This window comes from Taudactylus pleione, unplaced genomic scaffold, assembly GCF_031769625.1.
Source record: "Taudactylus pleione unplaced genomic scaffold, aTauple2 ptg000005l, whole genome shotgun sequence".
In the NCBI taxonomy this organism is placed as follows: domain Eukaryota; kingdom Metazoa; phylum Chordata; class Amphibia; order Anura; family Myobatrachidae; genus Taudactylus; species Taudactylus pleione.
In genome coordinates this window covers 29,366,086-29,383,315 of record NW_028284408.1, presented here as the reverse complement: position 1 = coordinate 29,383,315, position 17,230 = coordinate 29,366,086, and the positions used below count along the sequence as shown (strand labels likewise).

Genomic DNA, 17,230 nt, shown 5'->3' with positions numbered 1-17,230 from the left:
GGGGCGTTCCCAAGGGAACGCCTACCGTCAGAAGCCAGCCCACTGACATCACTAGTGATGTCAGTGGGAGTGATTTTGGCTCTGATAGAGCCAAAATCACTCCAGGGCTTGTGGTCGAGAAACCCGACCAGAGGCTTCTGGTCGCACTGGCGATGGTCGCGATTGTCAAGACCATCGCGACCATCATCCTGCACGCTCGTATGTGCTGTGGGTGGTGACCCACAGCTATACGAGCGTCCAGGAGGACGCTCCATTTTTATGGAGGACGGCCCTCATTCAGAGCGAGCGCTCTGCTCAGAGCGTCCGGCTCTGAATGAGGGCCTAAGTACAGTCATAGGGCCTGATTCACTACCAATCACAACTGCGAATGCAATAGCGATTACACACGCAGTTCAACTGCGATAGTATGCTAATTCATTGCGATCGCTATGCCGCCGCAGCACTACATAAGGACGCCCACTTTACTTACACACATCCGTGATGTTTAGCAAAACTTCGTAGCCTCACACACACTTGCACAAGCTCTGACCTTACTCAGAAATTGCTATCAACCAAGCACGCTATCAGGCCTGAGGTTGCATAGGGCATCTAAGTGGCTAATTTATGCACGCCCCTGCAACGGCATTCAAACGTACTGGCATTGAAAAGGAAAAGCAATACTCTGCGCTAATACTACAGTTAACTCACTAGTTAATGAGCATAAATTACCAATGAGATGTAATGTACAAAATATATGTATTATTTATTTATCTATTAGACCTATAACATATTAATGACTAGATAAAAACTAAGCATGACATACAAACATTATTCTACATACATAAACAGACAATATATATTGGGTATCAATACCATATATGCAATGAAAATGACACTAAACACTGTGCTCTTTTGTAAATATATATATATTGTCTGTTTATGTATGTAGAATAATGTTTGTACGTCATGCTTAGTTTTTATCTAGTCATTAATATGTTATAGGTCTAATAGATAAATAAATAATACATATATTTTGTACATTACATCTCATTGGTAATTTATGCTCATTAACTAGTGAGTTAACTGTAGTATTAGCGCAGAGTATTGCTTTTCCTTTTCATTATCTTATTCTTGCAAACATACACAGAGTTTGCATACTCCGCTGCAATACTTCAGTACTGGATCTCTAATAGGTTTCAGCGCCAGATATTGATAGTTTACATTAAACGTACTGGCATGCCTGCATTTCGTCAACCACCCCCCCGCCACCACCCACAAACAGCATTTACTGTCAATCACTCTGCGATGGGTACACATGCGCTGAACGGTGCAATTGGACGATTGAGTGCATAATCTCAGTTGCGAACGGTAATGAATCATAGGTCCATACCAAGCTTCACATTCTTATTAATCTAAAATACAGTCATACAGTCACTCAAATTAGCAGGCATTCGCTATATTGCGAGCACACGATTTCTGACCACACTGACTGGTTCGCGCATGCGTACTAAAACCCATACGCATGCGCAGATGTGCGAACATCGCTCGGAATGAACGAGCGGCCGCTTACGAGCGGCTCTGAATCAGGCCCTTAGCACCTTCATGCTTTGCAGTCAGACACCTTACCAATGGAGCCACCTGCTACTACAGTGAAAGCCTGTGAATTCTACCTATTCACATTCTCCAAAATGTAAAATACAGTCATACCTGGGATTCAAACTGTAATGGAAAGGAATGTTACCAGAGTGATGAGAAATGGTGGCATGTCATGTTGATACGTCCTCATTTTCCAGTGGCCACACCCCTTGTGGCATGTGGCCACGGTGCGCACACAGTTTGGGGGGAGTGCCATTTTTCATCTAGCCCTGGGCACCAAATACGCCTGTACATGGTCCTGAATATGCACTCACATGTCACTGTTATACCTTAGTCAGGGCCGGATTAGTAATGGGGCTGATGGAGCTTCAGCTCCAGGCCCACCATAAGAATATGCCCACAGAAGCAGCTGCTGAGTATGCTACTGTAGACAGGAATTTATTTTTCCTTCTACAACAGCCTGTGAGAGGCCGCCCGAGGCGCCGCCCCCCGCCAGTGCACCCATCTCCCCTGCTTGCACCCAGCTCAGAAGCCGAATGCATACACATGATGGCGGCGCATGGAGGGCTTCACTATCCCTCCCAGCGCTGCTAATGCGCACTGACCCGGCGGCAATGCCGCCTCCGCGCCACAAGACGTCACTGCATGTGACATTCCATAGGTGCCGCCCACCTGCCACCACCGCACCCTGAAGTAGCCCAGCCCACCTGGCCCCGGCTATGTCCGCCAAGACAGGCAGGCTCAGCAGCAAAGCGGCTCCGCATGAAGATGGCCTGGCAGCAGCAGTCTCAAGGTAAGGTGCTAGTGAGTCCTGCTGGCCAGGCTGCCTGGCTGCTGATGTATAGTAGTGTAATTTTATGCATAATGCAGGGCGGCCAGTTAGTTATGAATGTTTAATAATTATATATAAATATATATTTTGAGTAAACTCCAAATATTTCTGTGTACACATATTTATATTATATATATATATATATATATATATATATTATAGTATATGTGTATATATATATATATATATATATTATATATACACATACTGTATGTATATATATATATATATATATATATGTATACTGTGTATGTATATATATATATATATATATATATATATAATGCATTATGTATTTACTGTGTGTATGTATATATATATATATGTATGTGTGTATATTTATTGTATATATATATATATATATTTATATATATATATTAGGGATGTGCAGGCTCGGATAGGTTCGAATTTGCACGCCGAGTTCAGATTTTTCCAGGAATGATGATGTTTGTCCATGCAAGATGACGTTTAGCCTCTTTCTGAGTCCTATTTTTTGGAGGGAAAAATCCGAACTCGGATTGCAAATTCGAACCCATCCGAGCCTGCACATCCCATATTATATATATATATATATATATCTATATATATATATATATACACATTTATTTATGGTGTGTGTGTGTATATGTATATATATATATATATATATATATATATATATATATACACACTATATATACAATATTTATTTACTGTGTGTATATATATTTATATGTATGTATATCTATATATAAATATGTATGTATATTTACATATAATAAATATAACAAATATGAGTTATATATATTTTATAGTTACACATGCTGTGTGTATGTATGTGTGTGTATATATATATATAATCATATATTAATATATATCGTATATAATTAAAAAAAATATTATATATATAGTCAGCATGTTTAATTTTTGGATGTCTGAGACAATGGCAAATACTAGCATAATATTTTAATGGGATAGGAAGGGCAGGTGCAAGATTAACATTTTTGCTAAATACCCACACTGGACCAACAATGGCACAGTAGGATCCCATTCACATTCTTTGTTTAGAGCTCACTTGTGGTGTGGATGCTCCATGTCGCCGAATCTGGTGAGATCTTTGTCGTCATCACGTACGATGTAGCAGCGCCATGGTAGGTCCGGTTTGGGTATTATATTAAGTATTATGCCGGCATGCATTCTGTCGAATCTTGCACCTGTATATTATCTATTTATCTTATGAGACCGCAGTCCTCTTTATTCCTGTGGAACTAATTTTTGCAGTCATGGTTCACATATATTATCTGTATTTAATATTTAGTAATATGCATATTAAGTAATATGCAGATCACATATATTTTAGTTTTAATTTTTTATTTTTTATATAACATATTTTTTTGTTTTCATGTTCTACACTTTTTACTTTACTTACTTTTTCAGGTATGCTTCTGTTAAAGCACTTTATTAATAAAAATTGTTGCATTCTATTACTATACCATAGTTTTTTTTTTATCTTTAGAGAACAGGTGGTGTATGCTTCATATAATTTAATAGGGGTGGGAGACTGATATGGCTGAATATGGGTGGGTAGCAATACTACATGATGCCCCATGACCCCATGGCACAGACCACACACCCATATCAATAGTCACACCCCCTGCTGCAGCACACAATAGGCCCATGATGACCTTAATCTGGCACTGACCTTAGTCAAGGGAAAAATTACTCCATGAGACGAATCCTGTTAATCATCTGCCCATAGTACCTGCCAAAGCCCAAATGCCTAGATAAATGCATGCAAGCAGGTTTTAGTCAAATATCTTGTGGTCGACCACATGAACACTAAGCAAGCAATGTGAGCAACCGGGTAGCAGAGGGTCTCAATACACCTACAATGCCAAACCATAGCATAAAATGGACAGCATCAGTTCACCAATACCTCTGGGATTTCACAATGTACATTTGGGAACTAAGCATTTTAAAATAACAGTTTTGTGCCTACATGTATTGCCTCCTAATATGCCCTCCTGTGAATATAGCCACATTCCTAGAGGTTATGCTACAATGGTCACATCTGCACAGAAAACAGGTGAAGCTGCACAAAAAGGCGCATGACATCACAGAAGGTGAAAGAACAGCATTATTACACTTGGACATCCATACCTCAAAGGCAGAGCCAGGAGATATGGAACTCTCAACAGGTGCATACACTCTGGTTTTACTCTGAATAAACATACCCTGTAAGCAGAAGCCTCTTGTGATGGCATTCCCAGGTGCCTCTCGGAAAGTACTGCCGCTGCATCAAAATGACACATAAATGGTAGAAATTAAATATATAAGATATATGCATCAAATATATATTGTAGAACAGGCAGGATATATCCAAGGCACTCTCAGCACATATAATGGTATGACAATTTATATATATATAGCAGTATGTATGAGATAGATAGATAGATAGATAGATAGATAGATAGATAGATAGATAGATAGATAGATAGATCCTAATGGTTCGTATAGTTATTATGAATACCAAACACAAACTACGATGCAATACTGAAGTGACAATGGAAGTGGCAACAAAGTGCAAAGTGTATCAGATAAATACAAATATTTCATTACATTGATAATGTATTTTTATCAGAAATGAATATTTCAGATGACCTGTGCTGGCCATCGTTAAATAAATCACAATTTAGGCTTTTTTAAATCTACACCATGGCTGCCTCTTATCTTCAATTAACCGGAGCACTCATAGCCCTACAAACTGAGACAAAGTAACAGCAGGATTGAGTTTATCCTGAAAGGACTGCACGAGCTTCAGAATATTACTACCCGGACATAAGATTTCCCCAGTCTCAATTTGGAACTCTGGGCCTGATTCAGACCCGCTCGCGAGCTCAGTGCGCATGTTTGAGCCGAAAGCACTCTAGGGCTTGCGGCAACGAGACCCTACCACAAGGGTCTCGTCGCAAGCCCGATGGTCGCGATGGTCTTGACCATCGCGACCATCTTCCTGGCTGCTTGCTATAGCTGTGGGTGGTCACCCACAGCTATGCGAGCGGCCAGGAGGCAGCTCTAAAAAAACAGAATGCCGGCCCTGATTCAGAGCGAGTGCTCTGTCAGAGCGTCCGGCTCTGAATCAGGCCCTCTATACCAGTAAATATACTTGCGGGCCATGTATTGCTCTGAGACTGTTTCCTATGAGACTATTAAATAGTGGAGGACGACTTTTCCTATATACAGTGGTTTTTGGTGTACTTTTTTAGTTTGTTTATACAGTCAGGTGCATAAATATTGAGATATTGACAGAATTTTCATATTTTGGCCTCTATTCACCACCACAATGGCTTTGAAATGAAACAAACAAGATGTGCGTTAACTGCAGACTTTCAGATTTAATTTGAGGGTAATTACATCCAAATCAGGTGAACGGTGTAGGAATTACAACGGTTTCTATAAGTGCCTCCCACTTTTTAAGGGGCCAAAAGTAATGGGACAAACTAAACAATCCTAAATCAAACTTTCACTTTTTAACACTTTGTTGCAATTACAGCCTGAAGTCTGGAACGCATAGACATCACCAGACGGTGGGTTTCATCCCTGGTGATGCTCTGCCAGGCCTCTACTGCAAATGTCTTCAGTTCCTGCTTGTTCTTGGGGCATTTTCCCTTCAGTTTTGTCTTCATCAAGTGAAATGCATGCTCAATCGGATTCAGGTCAGGGGATTGACTTGGCCATTGCATAATATTCCGCTCTTTAGCCTTAAAAAACTCTTTGGTTGCTTTTGCAGTATGCTTCGGGTCATTGTCCATCTGTACTTTGAAGCGCCGTCCAATGAGTTCTGAAGCATTTGACTGAATATGAGCATATAATATTGCCCGAAACACTTCAGAATTCATTCTGCTGCTTTTGTCAGCAGTCACATCAACAATAAATACAAGGGAACCAGTTCCATTGGCAGCCATACATGCCCACGCCATGACACTACCACCACCATGCTTCACTGATGAGGTGGTATGTTTTAGATCATGAGCAGTTCCTTTCCTTCTCCATACTCTTCTCTTCCCATCACTCTGGTACAAGTTGATCTTTGTCTCATCTGTCCATAGGATGTTGTTCCAGAACTGCAATGGCTTTTTTAGATGTTGTTTGGCAAAGTCTAATCTGGTCTTCTTGTTTTTGAGGCTCACCAATGGTTTACATCTTGTGGTGAACCCTCCATATTCACTCTTGTGAAGTCTCTTGATTGTTGACTTTGACACATATACACCTACCTCCAGGAGAGAGTTCTTGATTTGGCCAACTGTTGTGAAGGGGTTTTCTTCACCAGGGAAATAATTCTTCTGTCATCCACCACAGTTGTTTTCTGTGGTCTTCCGGGTCTTTTGGTGTTAGTGAGCTCTCCGATGCGTTCTTTCTTTTTAAGAATGTTCCAGACAGTTGATTTGACCACACCTAATGTTTTTGCTATCTCTCTGATGGGTTTGTATTGATTTTTCAGCCTAATGATGACTTGCTTCACTGATAGTGACAGCTCTTTGGATCTCATATTGAGAGTCGACAGCAACTGATTCCAAATGCAAATGTCACACCTAGAATCAACTCCAGACCTTTTACCTGCTTAATTGATAATGAAATAACGAGGGAATAGCCCACACCTGTCCATGAAATAGCTTTTGAGTTGATAGTCCCATTACTTCTGGCCCCTTAAAAGTGGGAGGCACATATAGAAACCGTTGTAATTCCTACATCGTTCACCTGATTTGGATGTAATTACCCTCAAATTAAATCTGAAAGTCTGCAGTTAAAGCACATCTTGTTTGTTTCATTTCAAAGCCATTATGGTGGTGAATAGAGGCCAAAATATGAAAATTCTGTCAATGTCCCAATATTTATGCACCTGACTGTAGGTACATACATTCTGATTCTACATCATTTGCAGTATATATATTCTACCCACTTAGATATATTTCTGTGTAATTGATTTTTATTGTATGTATGAACGATATGCTGGTTATGCTAGTTTTTATCTAATAGTATTAAATTAATTGTTTTGAATCCACACACGGTTCCTTGAATTAGATAATTTTATTTATTTATTACATTTATCGTTGCGCAATACTTCGCGCTGTTCCTTGGTTTCTTTAGAAATAAATCACAAGCTTTTTTAGAATGTTATCTAATGCATAGGAAAATCTGCGCCTAATTCAGACCCGCTCACGAGCGTAGGACACTCGCAAGCGGGTCGATGGTGACCTAATGCGCATGCGCACGACGGAGGGAGCTCCGTCGTGTGCATGCGCGAGGCCCGCATAGCGACAGCCAAGCTGTTGCTCCGGGTCTCCCACCAAAGGGGGCGTGCTGTCGATGGTAACTGACAGCACGCCCCCTTTGGTGGGCGTGCCGGGGGCGTGGCTGCCAGACGGAGCCGTCTGGGTCCGGCAGGCGTCTGGCGTCTGATAGAGCCAAAATCACTCCAGGGCTTGCGGCCACGAGACCCTACCGCAGGGTCTCGTCGCAAGCCCGATGGTCGCGATGGTCACCATCATCATGGACGCTCGCATAAGCTGTGGGTGGTAACCCACAGCTATGCGAGCATCCAAGAGGCCGCTCCATTTTTAGGTAGGAGAGCCCTGATTCAGAGCGAGCGCTCTGGTCAGAGTGTCTAGCTCTGAATCAGGTCCTCTGGCCCTGATTCAGAGACGGACGCTCTGAAAGAGTGCTCACTCACTTTTTTGTGCGGCCTCCTGGCTGCTCGCATAGCTGTGGGTGACCACCCACAGCTATTGCGAATGGCCAGGATGATGGTCGCGATGGTCAAGACCATAGCGACCATCGGGCTTGCGACGAGACCCTTGTGGTAGGGTCTCGTGGCCGCAAGCCCCAGAGAGTTTCTGGCTCTAATAGAGCCGGAAGCTCTCTCACTGACATCACTGGTGATGTCAGTGGGGCTGCCCACAAACGGCAGGCATTCTCTTGGGAATGCCTCCGTTTGTGAAGCCACCCCCCTGTCACGCCTACAAATCGGGGCGAGCTGTCGATCAACATCGACAGCTGCCCCTTTTGTAGTGAGCCACGGAGCGAGAGATTTTCTCTCTCGCTCCGGGGCTTGCACACGCGCAGCACGGCCGCTGCACGATGCGCAGAGCACACCATCGACCCGCTCGCGAGCGCTCAAACGCTTGCGAGTGGGTCTGAATCAGGCCCTCTGTTACTTGTAATTCAGGAGTGGCTGTCTACTGGAGGTCACTTGTCAGTTGCTCAAGTGTATGAGATCAGAACACAAAACAATTTGAACGACATTTAAGAAGGAAAGTAATGGTGCATCGTGTACACACAGTCAGATTTTCCTTCAGATCTGTACAATAATTTTAAAAATCGTTCAATCGTTCATATCTGAAGGAAAATCTGACATATCTGACATGTTTGTCAGATGAACGATGAACGATGCACGTTCCCGTTTGTCAGATAACGATATCTGACATCTGATTTGTTTGCAGTCAGATTTGGACGATTCCATTCATTTCAATACAGGCAAAAATCATTCAAATTTCGAATCGTTCAATTGTGCATCTGACATATTTGACTGTGTGTATGTACCATAAGAGGCACTATGCTGGCAGTTTATACATTAGAAAAACAGACATGGCCTCAGTTGGATACAATGTCAATGTCGGACGCAGCGCAGCTTTATTCTTTTACTGTGCATGCGTCTAGAGTGCACCATGCACACAGAGCAGCAGTACAGATTTGAATGCATGGTCTCAGTCTTCCTGTCCACCTGGGGCGGCAACAGGAAGGGGATTTTGCAGACGCACAGAGATGGTCCGTCTTATTGGCGTGTTATGAGAGTGTAGTGGGCGTGTTACTGAAGTGGTAGAAAACTCAGATGCATAATCACTCACATTGGAGGCCATACTCTGATGGATAATCTGCACCTAGCATGGGGCTGGTGCTAGTTGCTATGGTACAATGGGTTGGGTACAGGATGCCGGCGCTCGGGATCGTGGCGGCCAGAATCTTGACACTGGCATCCCAACAGGGTTAGGATACTAACACCTGATGGTAAGTATTCTAACCCTCCACCCCGCACCCTAAACCTAACCTCCCCCTCTAGTGCCTAACCCTAACCCTCCCCCTAGTGCCTAACACTAACCTCTAACCCTCCCTCTAACCTAAATACTTACTGTTGGGATGTCAGCGGTTGGGATTATGACTGGTGTTTGGATTGCGGCATCAGCATTGCTAGTTCCTGCATCTCGGCTGTCGGGACTTCAACTACCTCCAGGTACAACCAATGGTTGCATCTAACTACGCACCAAGCAGTATTTGAGCATCTAAAGACGCTGAACGTAGGCGCTTCAGTCCTTGCACATGCAGACACACGACTGTACACCAGGGAAGGGCTTGTAGCGGCATTTGCATAAACTCGCAGAAGCACGATTGGCAAAAGATGTCATCACAGACGCTGCAGTGTCCAACTCAGAATTAACCCCACAAGTGTTGAAAGATTACTTGCAACATGTAATAGCACATACTTAGAGACCAGGATTTCATGCACTCCTACTTTCCATGTTTAATGTTGTCAACTTTCTTTTGTAAGGATAAGAACTGGGAAAGGACTTAAATGGGGATCAGAGTACTAAACATTATAAATGGGGATCAGAGTACTAAACATTATAAATGGGGATCAGAATAGTCAACATTATAAATGAGGATCAGAATAGTAAACATTATAAATGGGGATCAGAATAGTAAACATTATAAATGGGGATCAGAATAGTAACCATTATAAATGGGGATCAGAATAGTAAACATTATAAATGGGGCTAAGAAAAGTAAACATTATAAATGGTGCTCAGAATAGTAAACATTATAAATGGGGATCAGAATAGTAAATATTATACATGGGGATCAGAATAGTAAACATTACAGAAAAAAAAAAATGTCCAGTCTTGAGTTTTAATTTGCACATACAGTATACCTTACTGTGTGACATACTTGCCTACTCGCCCAGGAGTTGCGGGAGGCTCCCGATTTTTTGGGTAGCCCCCTGCACCCCTGAAAGAGTAGACAGATCTCCCTATCCCACCCACTTCCAAGTGAAGTGGGCAGGATGAGGAGATTTTACGAGAAATTTGCAGGTCCATAGGGAGGGACTAAATCTGACGCGAAACGCATCATTTAGCCCCACCTGCTCCTCCCGGACCTGCGAATCGTAGGCTTTTCCTGTAAAGGGGGCAGGGCCTGATGACAGTTATAGTCTAACCCCGCCCCCCGAAGCTGAGAGCAGCATCTACTCCCCGGCTGCTCCCGGAAAGGATTCCTGAAAAGTCGGTAAGTATGGTGTGTGATTGGTTCCTTGATTTAACTTAGGTACAATGCAATCCAATGTAAGATTATCATACAGTGCAATTAACAACTGGTTACTTTGCCGTAAGCCAAGCCTTGCTAATGCTGGGTAGAATTGAAAGGCTGATATATCATGTGTTTGCATCGGCCAGTGTGTACAGACGATATGTTTGTGAATGACGTCGTTTACAGACATCGCGTCGGCTGTGCAGCACAGCCAATGGCAGATATATCTGCACATTGTGCTGTGTGTATGGGTGGTCAGACAACCACGCGCACACTTGCTGCACAGGCCACCGGAGAGGGGGGCGCAACGCAACCCCCGGCCAGATGGCAGTGATGGTTGTTCAGTGTGTTTAAATAACCATCATCTGCAGATATATCTTTCATGTATGTACCCAACTTTAGTTTTTGCTCTGCATTAGGTCAGTGTCTAGATCACAGGTTCTCAAACTCGGTCCTCAGGACCCCAAATAGTGCATGTTTTCCAGGTCTCCTCACAGAATTACAAGTGAAATTATTAGTTCCACCTGTGGATCTTTTAAAATGTGTCAGTAAGTAATGACTGCACCTGTGCACCTGCTGGGTGACCTGGAAAACGTGACCTGTTTGGGGTCCTGAGGACTGAGTTTGAGAACCACTGGTCTAGTTTCAAACTACCTCTTGAAGAATTGTGTGCAAAGAAGTACTTATTGTGCAAAATAAATTTCTTCATCAACTAAATTATTGTTCTTTTTTTTTCATATTAATTAAAGTCATTTGTAAGCATATACCACCCACAGTGCATATATTATTTATCATTTTTATTTGTCCACACACATTATATATAATATAGTATTTTATTTTTTATTTTTCAATCTATAGGTGTTGGTTTCAATGGGATGCCATTTTTACATTCCAAGTGCACTTTATATAGGAAAGCTACTTTCTATGGTCTTTAGGAGTCTTACATTTTTTTTTCAAATTGTTTTTATTTTAATTTTGAAGGTATTAATTACAAAATACTTAATAATAACAGAGATAATCACAATAATTGATATACAAGCAAAGAAAATATTAGTACAGGGCGGGTCTCCCATATCCAAATATTCCAAAACACTAATTTTTTTTTTAGCATGACTGAGATAGTGACACCTTTGCTTTTTGATGGTTCAATGTACACAAACTTTGTTTAAAGGCACAAACTTATTAAAAATATTGTATAAAATTACCTGCAGGCTGTGTGTATAAGGTGTATATGAAACATAAATGAAGTTCATGTATGTACACAAACTTTGTTTGAGCCACAAACTTATTGAAAATATTGTACAAAATTACCTGCAGACAGTGTGTATAAGGTGTATATAAAACATAAATGCATTCTTTGTTTAGATATGGGTCCCATTCCCAATATATTTCATTATGGTATGCAAATAGTCCAAAATACGGAATATTCCAATATCCAAAATACCGCTGGTCCCAAGCATTTTGGATATGAGAAACTCAACCTGTAATACAAAAAAGTTGCTTAACAAATTATCATTGAAAAAGAAGAGAAAGGAAGAAAAGGAGTCTTATTTAATTAAAGTTTATTTTTAAATTGCGTATCTTTCCCCCTGAATCTTTAGGTATAATGGGGAAGGGACTTAGGAATCCATGTGGTTTAAGGGAACCACTAGAGTGGGAAAGTAGCCACTCCAGGGGTCCAGATCTTGTTCATTTCACCAGAAATCACAGCCCTGGGGGTTTGAAAGAGATAAAACAGGTTTCGGTGTGAGCAAGTTACCTCCAGGATGGAGGGCCTGATGGTTTTGGAGCCTCCTTCCTGAGGTCTTCCTGTTACAGGGGAGAAACCCCAACTTGTATAGAATTATAGCTAGTTGTGGATTTTAGAAGGGTCAGTAGCTACCATTTTTTTAAATTATTTATCCATTTAAAAACAGTGCATTGTGTAGGAGGTATGTCACCAGTGGCATCACTATGGGGGTACGGGCCGCACAGGATGTCACCCTCGGAGGGGGTGACACCATAATGCCGGCTCCTCAGTGACAGGAGCCGGGTGTTGCAGTGACATCTGCCCCTTGGGCCGCTACAATTTTAAAGCTAGGGACCGCCGTCTGGCTGCAGCTACTTGTTGCATCATATGCCCGTGAGAAGAAGCTCCCTGACAACTCCATTTATGTTATTCATACAGTCAGAGTGGCCGGGGAGCATCTTCTCTCAGCCGCCTGGCTGTCACATACCTGTGATGCAGCCGCAGCGTCCGGCTGTGTTTGGCTTGGCAGAATGCGGATTGGTGGATGGCTCTAGTCCCATCCACCAATCACAGTGGTGGGATGTCTCCCCACACTGATTGGTGGATGGCCGGAGCTATCCACCAATCAGAATTTAGAAGGCTGCAGGCCAGGATGAGATGAGACAGAGGGACTGATTGCAGCAGGATAAGTATGTTCTATGGTTGGGTCACCGACGTTGGGTCGCCTCATAGATCTGAGGTCTGGGCACTATTTGCAATGAGGGAGTGAGGAGAATAGATTTGGTCCATAAGTTTTAACAAAAACGGAAGCATATTTTGGGTAAGATGATTAATGAGAGGATATCTGTGGCATTATTTTTAATTATGGAGGTGTGTGTGTGTGTGTGTGTGGTTAATCTAGTGCATTATTTTTAATGAGGGAATTGTGTACAGATGCACCCACGTTCATTGTGGCTGATTGCGGCACAAACGTGCCTGTGAATCGCGCTATGTGCCACGCTACGCTATGGCGCATCCCCAATCATGGGAGTGTGTCTCCAATCCTATGAAGACGCGAAAGTGCAATCCCGATCACGGGAATGTGTCCCCCATTATATCCTATGGAGATGCGAATGCGCCTCTCCGATTGCTGGAGTCCGTCTTGCTCCATGCATAGCGCGATTCGCTGCTCTATGGACAACAATGTAGCTGGGCAGATCTGTACGTGTGTGTGTGAGAGGGAGCAAATCTGTGGTTTGATATTTCAGGAGCTAAGGGGAGTTATCAAATTTGAGGTACAGCTTTTAATCAGGAGTGTGGGGGGGGGTCATATCTGGGGTAGGAATTTTAATAATGGAGGTTTGGGTCAGTGAAATCTGGGGTCTAATTTAAAAGGGGGCAGATTTTTAATGAGCAAGGAGAGGCAGCCAGATTGTGGATCTGGTTTTATGTCTAATTATTCTATAGAGGTCACTGTTATGGTCTCTGTACTGAAGAGAGGACACTAGTATAGTTTCTGTTTTGTCAGATGGGGCTGGTAGGTTGTGTATTTATTTATAGCTCTTTGACATAACAAGTATTTTCTATGGCTATTTAAACCACACCCACATTAGATACACCACGTCTCTCAGAGAAATTTATTATGCTGTTTTTTCCATCACAGTTATTTGGTAGAAAATCAATCGTCACATGGTTGTGTTTGCCCTCCAGGCTTAAAGTTGCCAGCCAGCCCCTGGTGTCACAAGACCCATACATACTGTATGCGTACGGCATATGAAAAGCTCTGTGTTTGATGCGGATTGTGTGCAGACAAATTTCATACTGTTTCAATAAACCATCTAGGGGTCTATTTACTAAGCAGTGTTAGGAGACAGAGTGAAAAGTGATAAGAAAGTGATAAGGTGCCAGCCAATCAGCTCCTAACTGCCATCTCACAGGCTGTGTTTGAAAAATTACAGTTGGGAGCTGATTGGCTGGCACTGTATCACTTTTCACTCTGTCTGCTAACACTGCTTAGTAAATAGACCCCCTAGTCACATAAATGTGCATAACATACTCACAGTGCAGGAGGAAACTGGTGATAGGTGCTACTGCTACACCACAAGTAAACAGCTCTTCAGGCACAGACAGCAGCTTCAGAGCCAGGAATCCACCATAAGCCTTGAATACAAAAATAATTCAAATTAACATTTAGATTTTCCTTGTGTCTGAGAGCCTTTTAGGTGCGACTTTGATGACTAACTGGATGCAAATACGCGTAGAGTATATAGGTCCAAACAGGCTACCAATGAAACACAGGGCCTGATTCAGAGCCGAACGCTCTGACCAGAGCGCTCACTCTGAATCAGGGCCCTCCTCCATGAAAATGGAGCGGCCTCCTGGACGCTCGCATAGCTGTGGGTGACCACCCACAGCTATAGCGAGCGACCATCATCATGGTCAAGACCATCGCGACCATCGGGCTTGCGACGGAGAGCCTGCGGTAGGGTCTCGCTGCCGCAAGCCCTGGAGTGATTTTGGCTCTATCAGAGCCAAAATCACTCCCACTGACATCACTAGTGATGTCAGTGGGGCCGGCTTCAGACTGGAGGCGTTCCCATGGGAACGCCTCCGTCTGGCAGCCACGCCCCCAGCACGCCCACCAAAGGGGGCGTGCTGTCAATCAACATTGACAGCACGCCCCCTTTGGTGCAAGACCCGGAGCGACGGATAGCCCGTCGCTGTCCGGGTCTCGCGCATGCGCACGCCGGAGCTCCCTCCGTCGTGCGCATGCGCAGTGGGGCAACATCGACCCGGTTGCGAGCGTCCTGCGCTCGCGAGCGGGTCTGAATGACCCCCACAGTTATAATCTATCAGCTGTTGATAGATAGAGACCATAAATAGGGATATATCGATGATTATATCTGGCCGCCTATATGGTCATTATCCAGCCACATTAAAGGTGTCCTGTCTTATCTTTCAGATTTGCCAAAACTAGTGTATATATGTGTATGACAAAATCTGCCAAATTGGTGCCTGGACTGACTTATGTGTCAGTTAGGAGCTGATTGGCTAGAGCACCATTATCAGGGCCGGCTCGAGGCACGTTCGACCAGTGCAGTCGAACAGGGGCACGACCCCATAGAGAGTGCACCCCTTCAATCCATCCTGAATTTCACCAGGACAGTCACGTTTTTTTGGGCTATGCCCCGGTGTTCCACCCGCGGACCGAAGTGTCCCTTCGGTGGTCGTGAGGTTGGGCACCCCCACCACTGCAGCTGTGCAGCGGTGCTGACCCCGGAGAAGTGGAATGGATGCCGCGCGCAGTAAAGATCCTGCACATTCGCCAATCATTAAACATCGGAGTTGTGCTTAAACTATATGTATATCTATATTTCTATATATACACACATACAAGGATAACTACGAATCCAGTGTTTGCTCCTGATCTCCTCCCGTCTTTGGTTGTAACCATAAATGATGGGCCACCAGTTTATTAGATTCTCCTGTCCTGAGTGCCCGGTGAATTGAAGACTGGTGATTTGTAATGTGATCACGGAAGGGTCTGATGGTCCTCCGTGTTTACATGTGTGTGCTATTAGCAGTGGAATACAGGTTATAATAGCAACTAGCCACAGGAGTCCGGATGCACTAAACAGCCCAAGTACTTAACCAGCTTTGAGGTTTATTGAAGTGTAATAGAAGTTACTTGTATGGCCATAATCACAGTTATACCTTTAGTAATCTGGATGGAGCTTGAGCAGAACATATAGAGCACTAGCCGGTGATGTACAGAATGAAGCAGGTATATACAGGGTATATGCAGGATACTCAGCCTATATGCAGAATATCTGTACAGGATCTCTGGAATGTCCATGTCCCACTATGGAGCTTATACACAGTGACAAGATGGCGCAGCACATGCGCAGAAGACCAAACGGCGGCCATCTTGGTAAAGGAGAATGCTTCATGTAAGGAACACTCATAGAGGCAGTGCAGTGGTGCATTCCATATTTCAACATTACCTACATACAGGGCGGTAACTAGGGGTGTACGAGCAGTGCCATTGAACAGAGCACAGGGCCCTGGGGATGGCACCACGGCTCTTGCTTCTGGCTAGCAGGGTATCTATAATGGCACCCTGCAGTCAGAATTGCTGCTGCAGTGCCATCTGGAGTATCCTTTGAACGCTCCTTGCAGTCTGTACAGCCGCTCGGAGCATCCTCAGGATACTCCGGGTAGAGCTGCACTTCCCGGTGCTGGTGGCCCCACCCCCTATACATGACATAATTACTGCCGCCCTGTTATTTTATTGCCAGTGAACATGGACACGTGAGTGTATATACAGCAAAATCAGACATGAGCGAGTCTGTGATTGATCGAGATTTTTTTTCCATTCTCTGGATGATAAAAATAGCTGCCCACTGTCATGCTTCTACAGGTGGTACAGTTATAGTGGGCAGCTATTTTTAATGAATGCTGGTGCTTTATTGATATATTGGTTATTTATTAACATGCCCCCAAGCTCTGGTGATGCAGTTGCCGGATTTTAGCCATGGATACACTATGTGTTCCAGATGGGAGCGCTTTGTCTTCATTATTTTGCCTCGTGTAACCAGCTTCAGGTTCAGTGTCTCACTCGCGGCACAACGACTTCCGGTAGCATGTATGTCACATGCGTTCCATTGTTAGTGGTTACGCTGTGAGCTATCAGAGCCAAAAGCACTCCCACTGACATCACTAGTGATGTCAGTGGAGCCGGCCCCAGACGGTAGGCGTTCCCATGGGAACGCCTCCGT

At 43.6% G+C, this 17,230-nt stretch overlaps 1 protein-coding gene across 1 annotated transcript in view; it reads right to left on the bottom strand.

Moving 5' to 3' along the window:
* LOC148543324 (inactive dipeptidyl peptidase 10-like) overlaps positions 1-17,230 on the bottom strand; it is a 246,190-nt gene that overhangs the window by 24,772 nt on the left and 204,188 nt on the right. Inside the window, exons 23-24 of the mRNA XM_088481087.1 lie at positions 14,513-14,612; positions 4,621-4,679 (exon numbers count right to left, since the gene is read on the bottom strand). Of these exons, the coding sequence (XP_088337213.1) occupies positions 4,621-4,679; positions 14,513-14,612 (159 nt within the window). The remainder of the gene's footprint in view (positions 1-4,620; positions 4,680-14,512; positions 14,613-17,230) is intronic.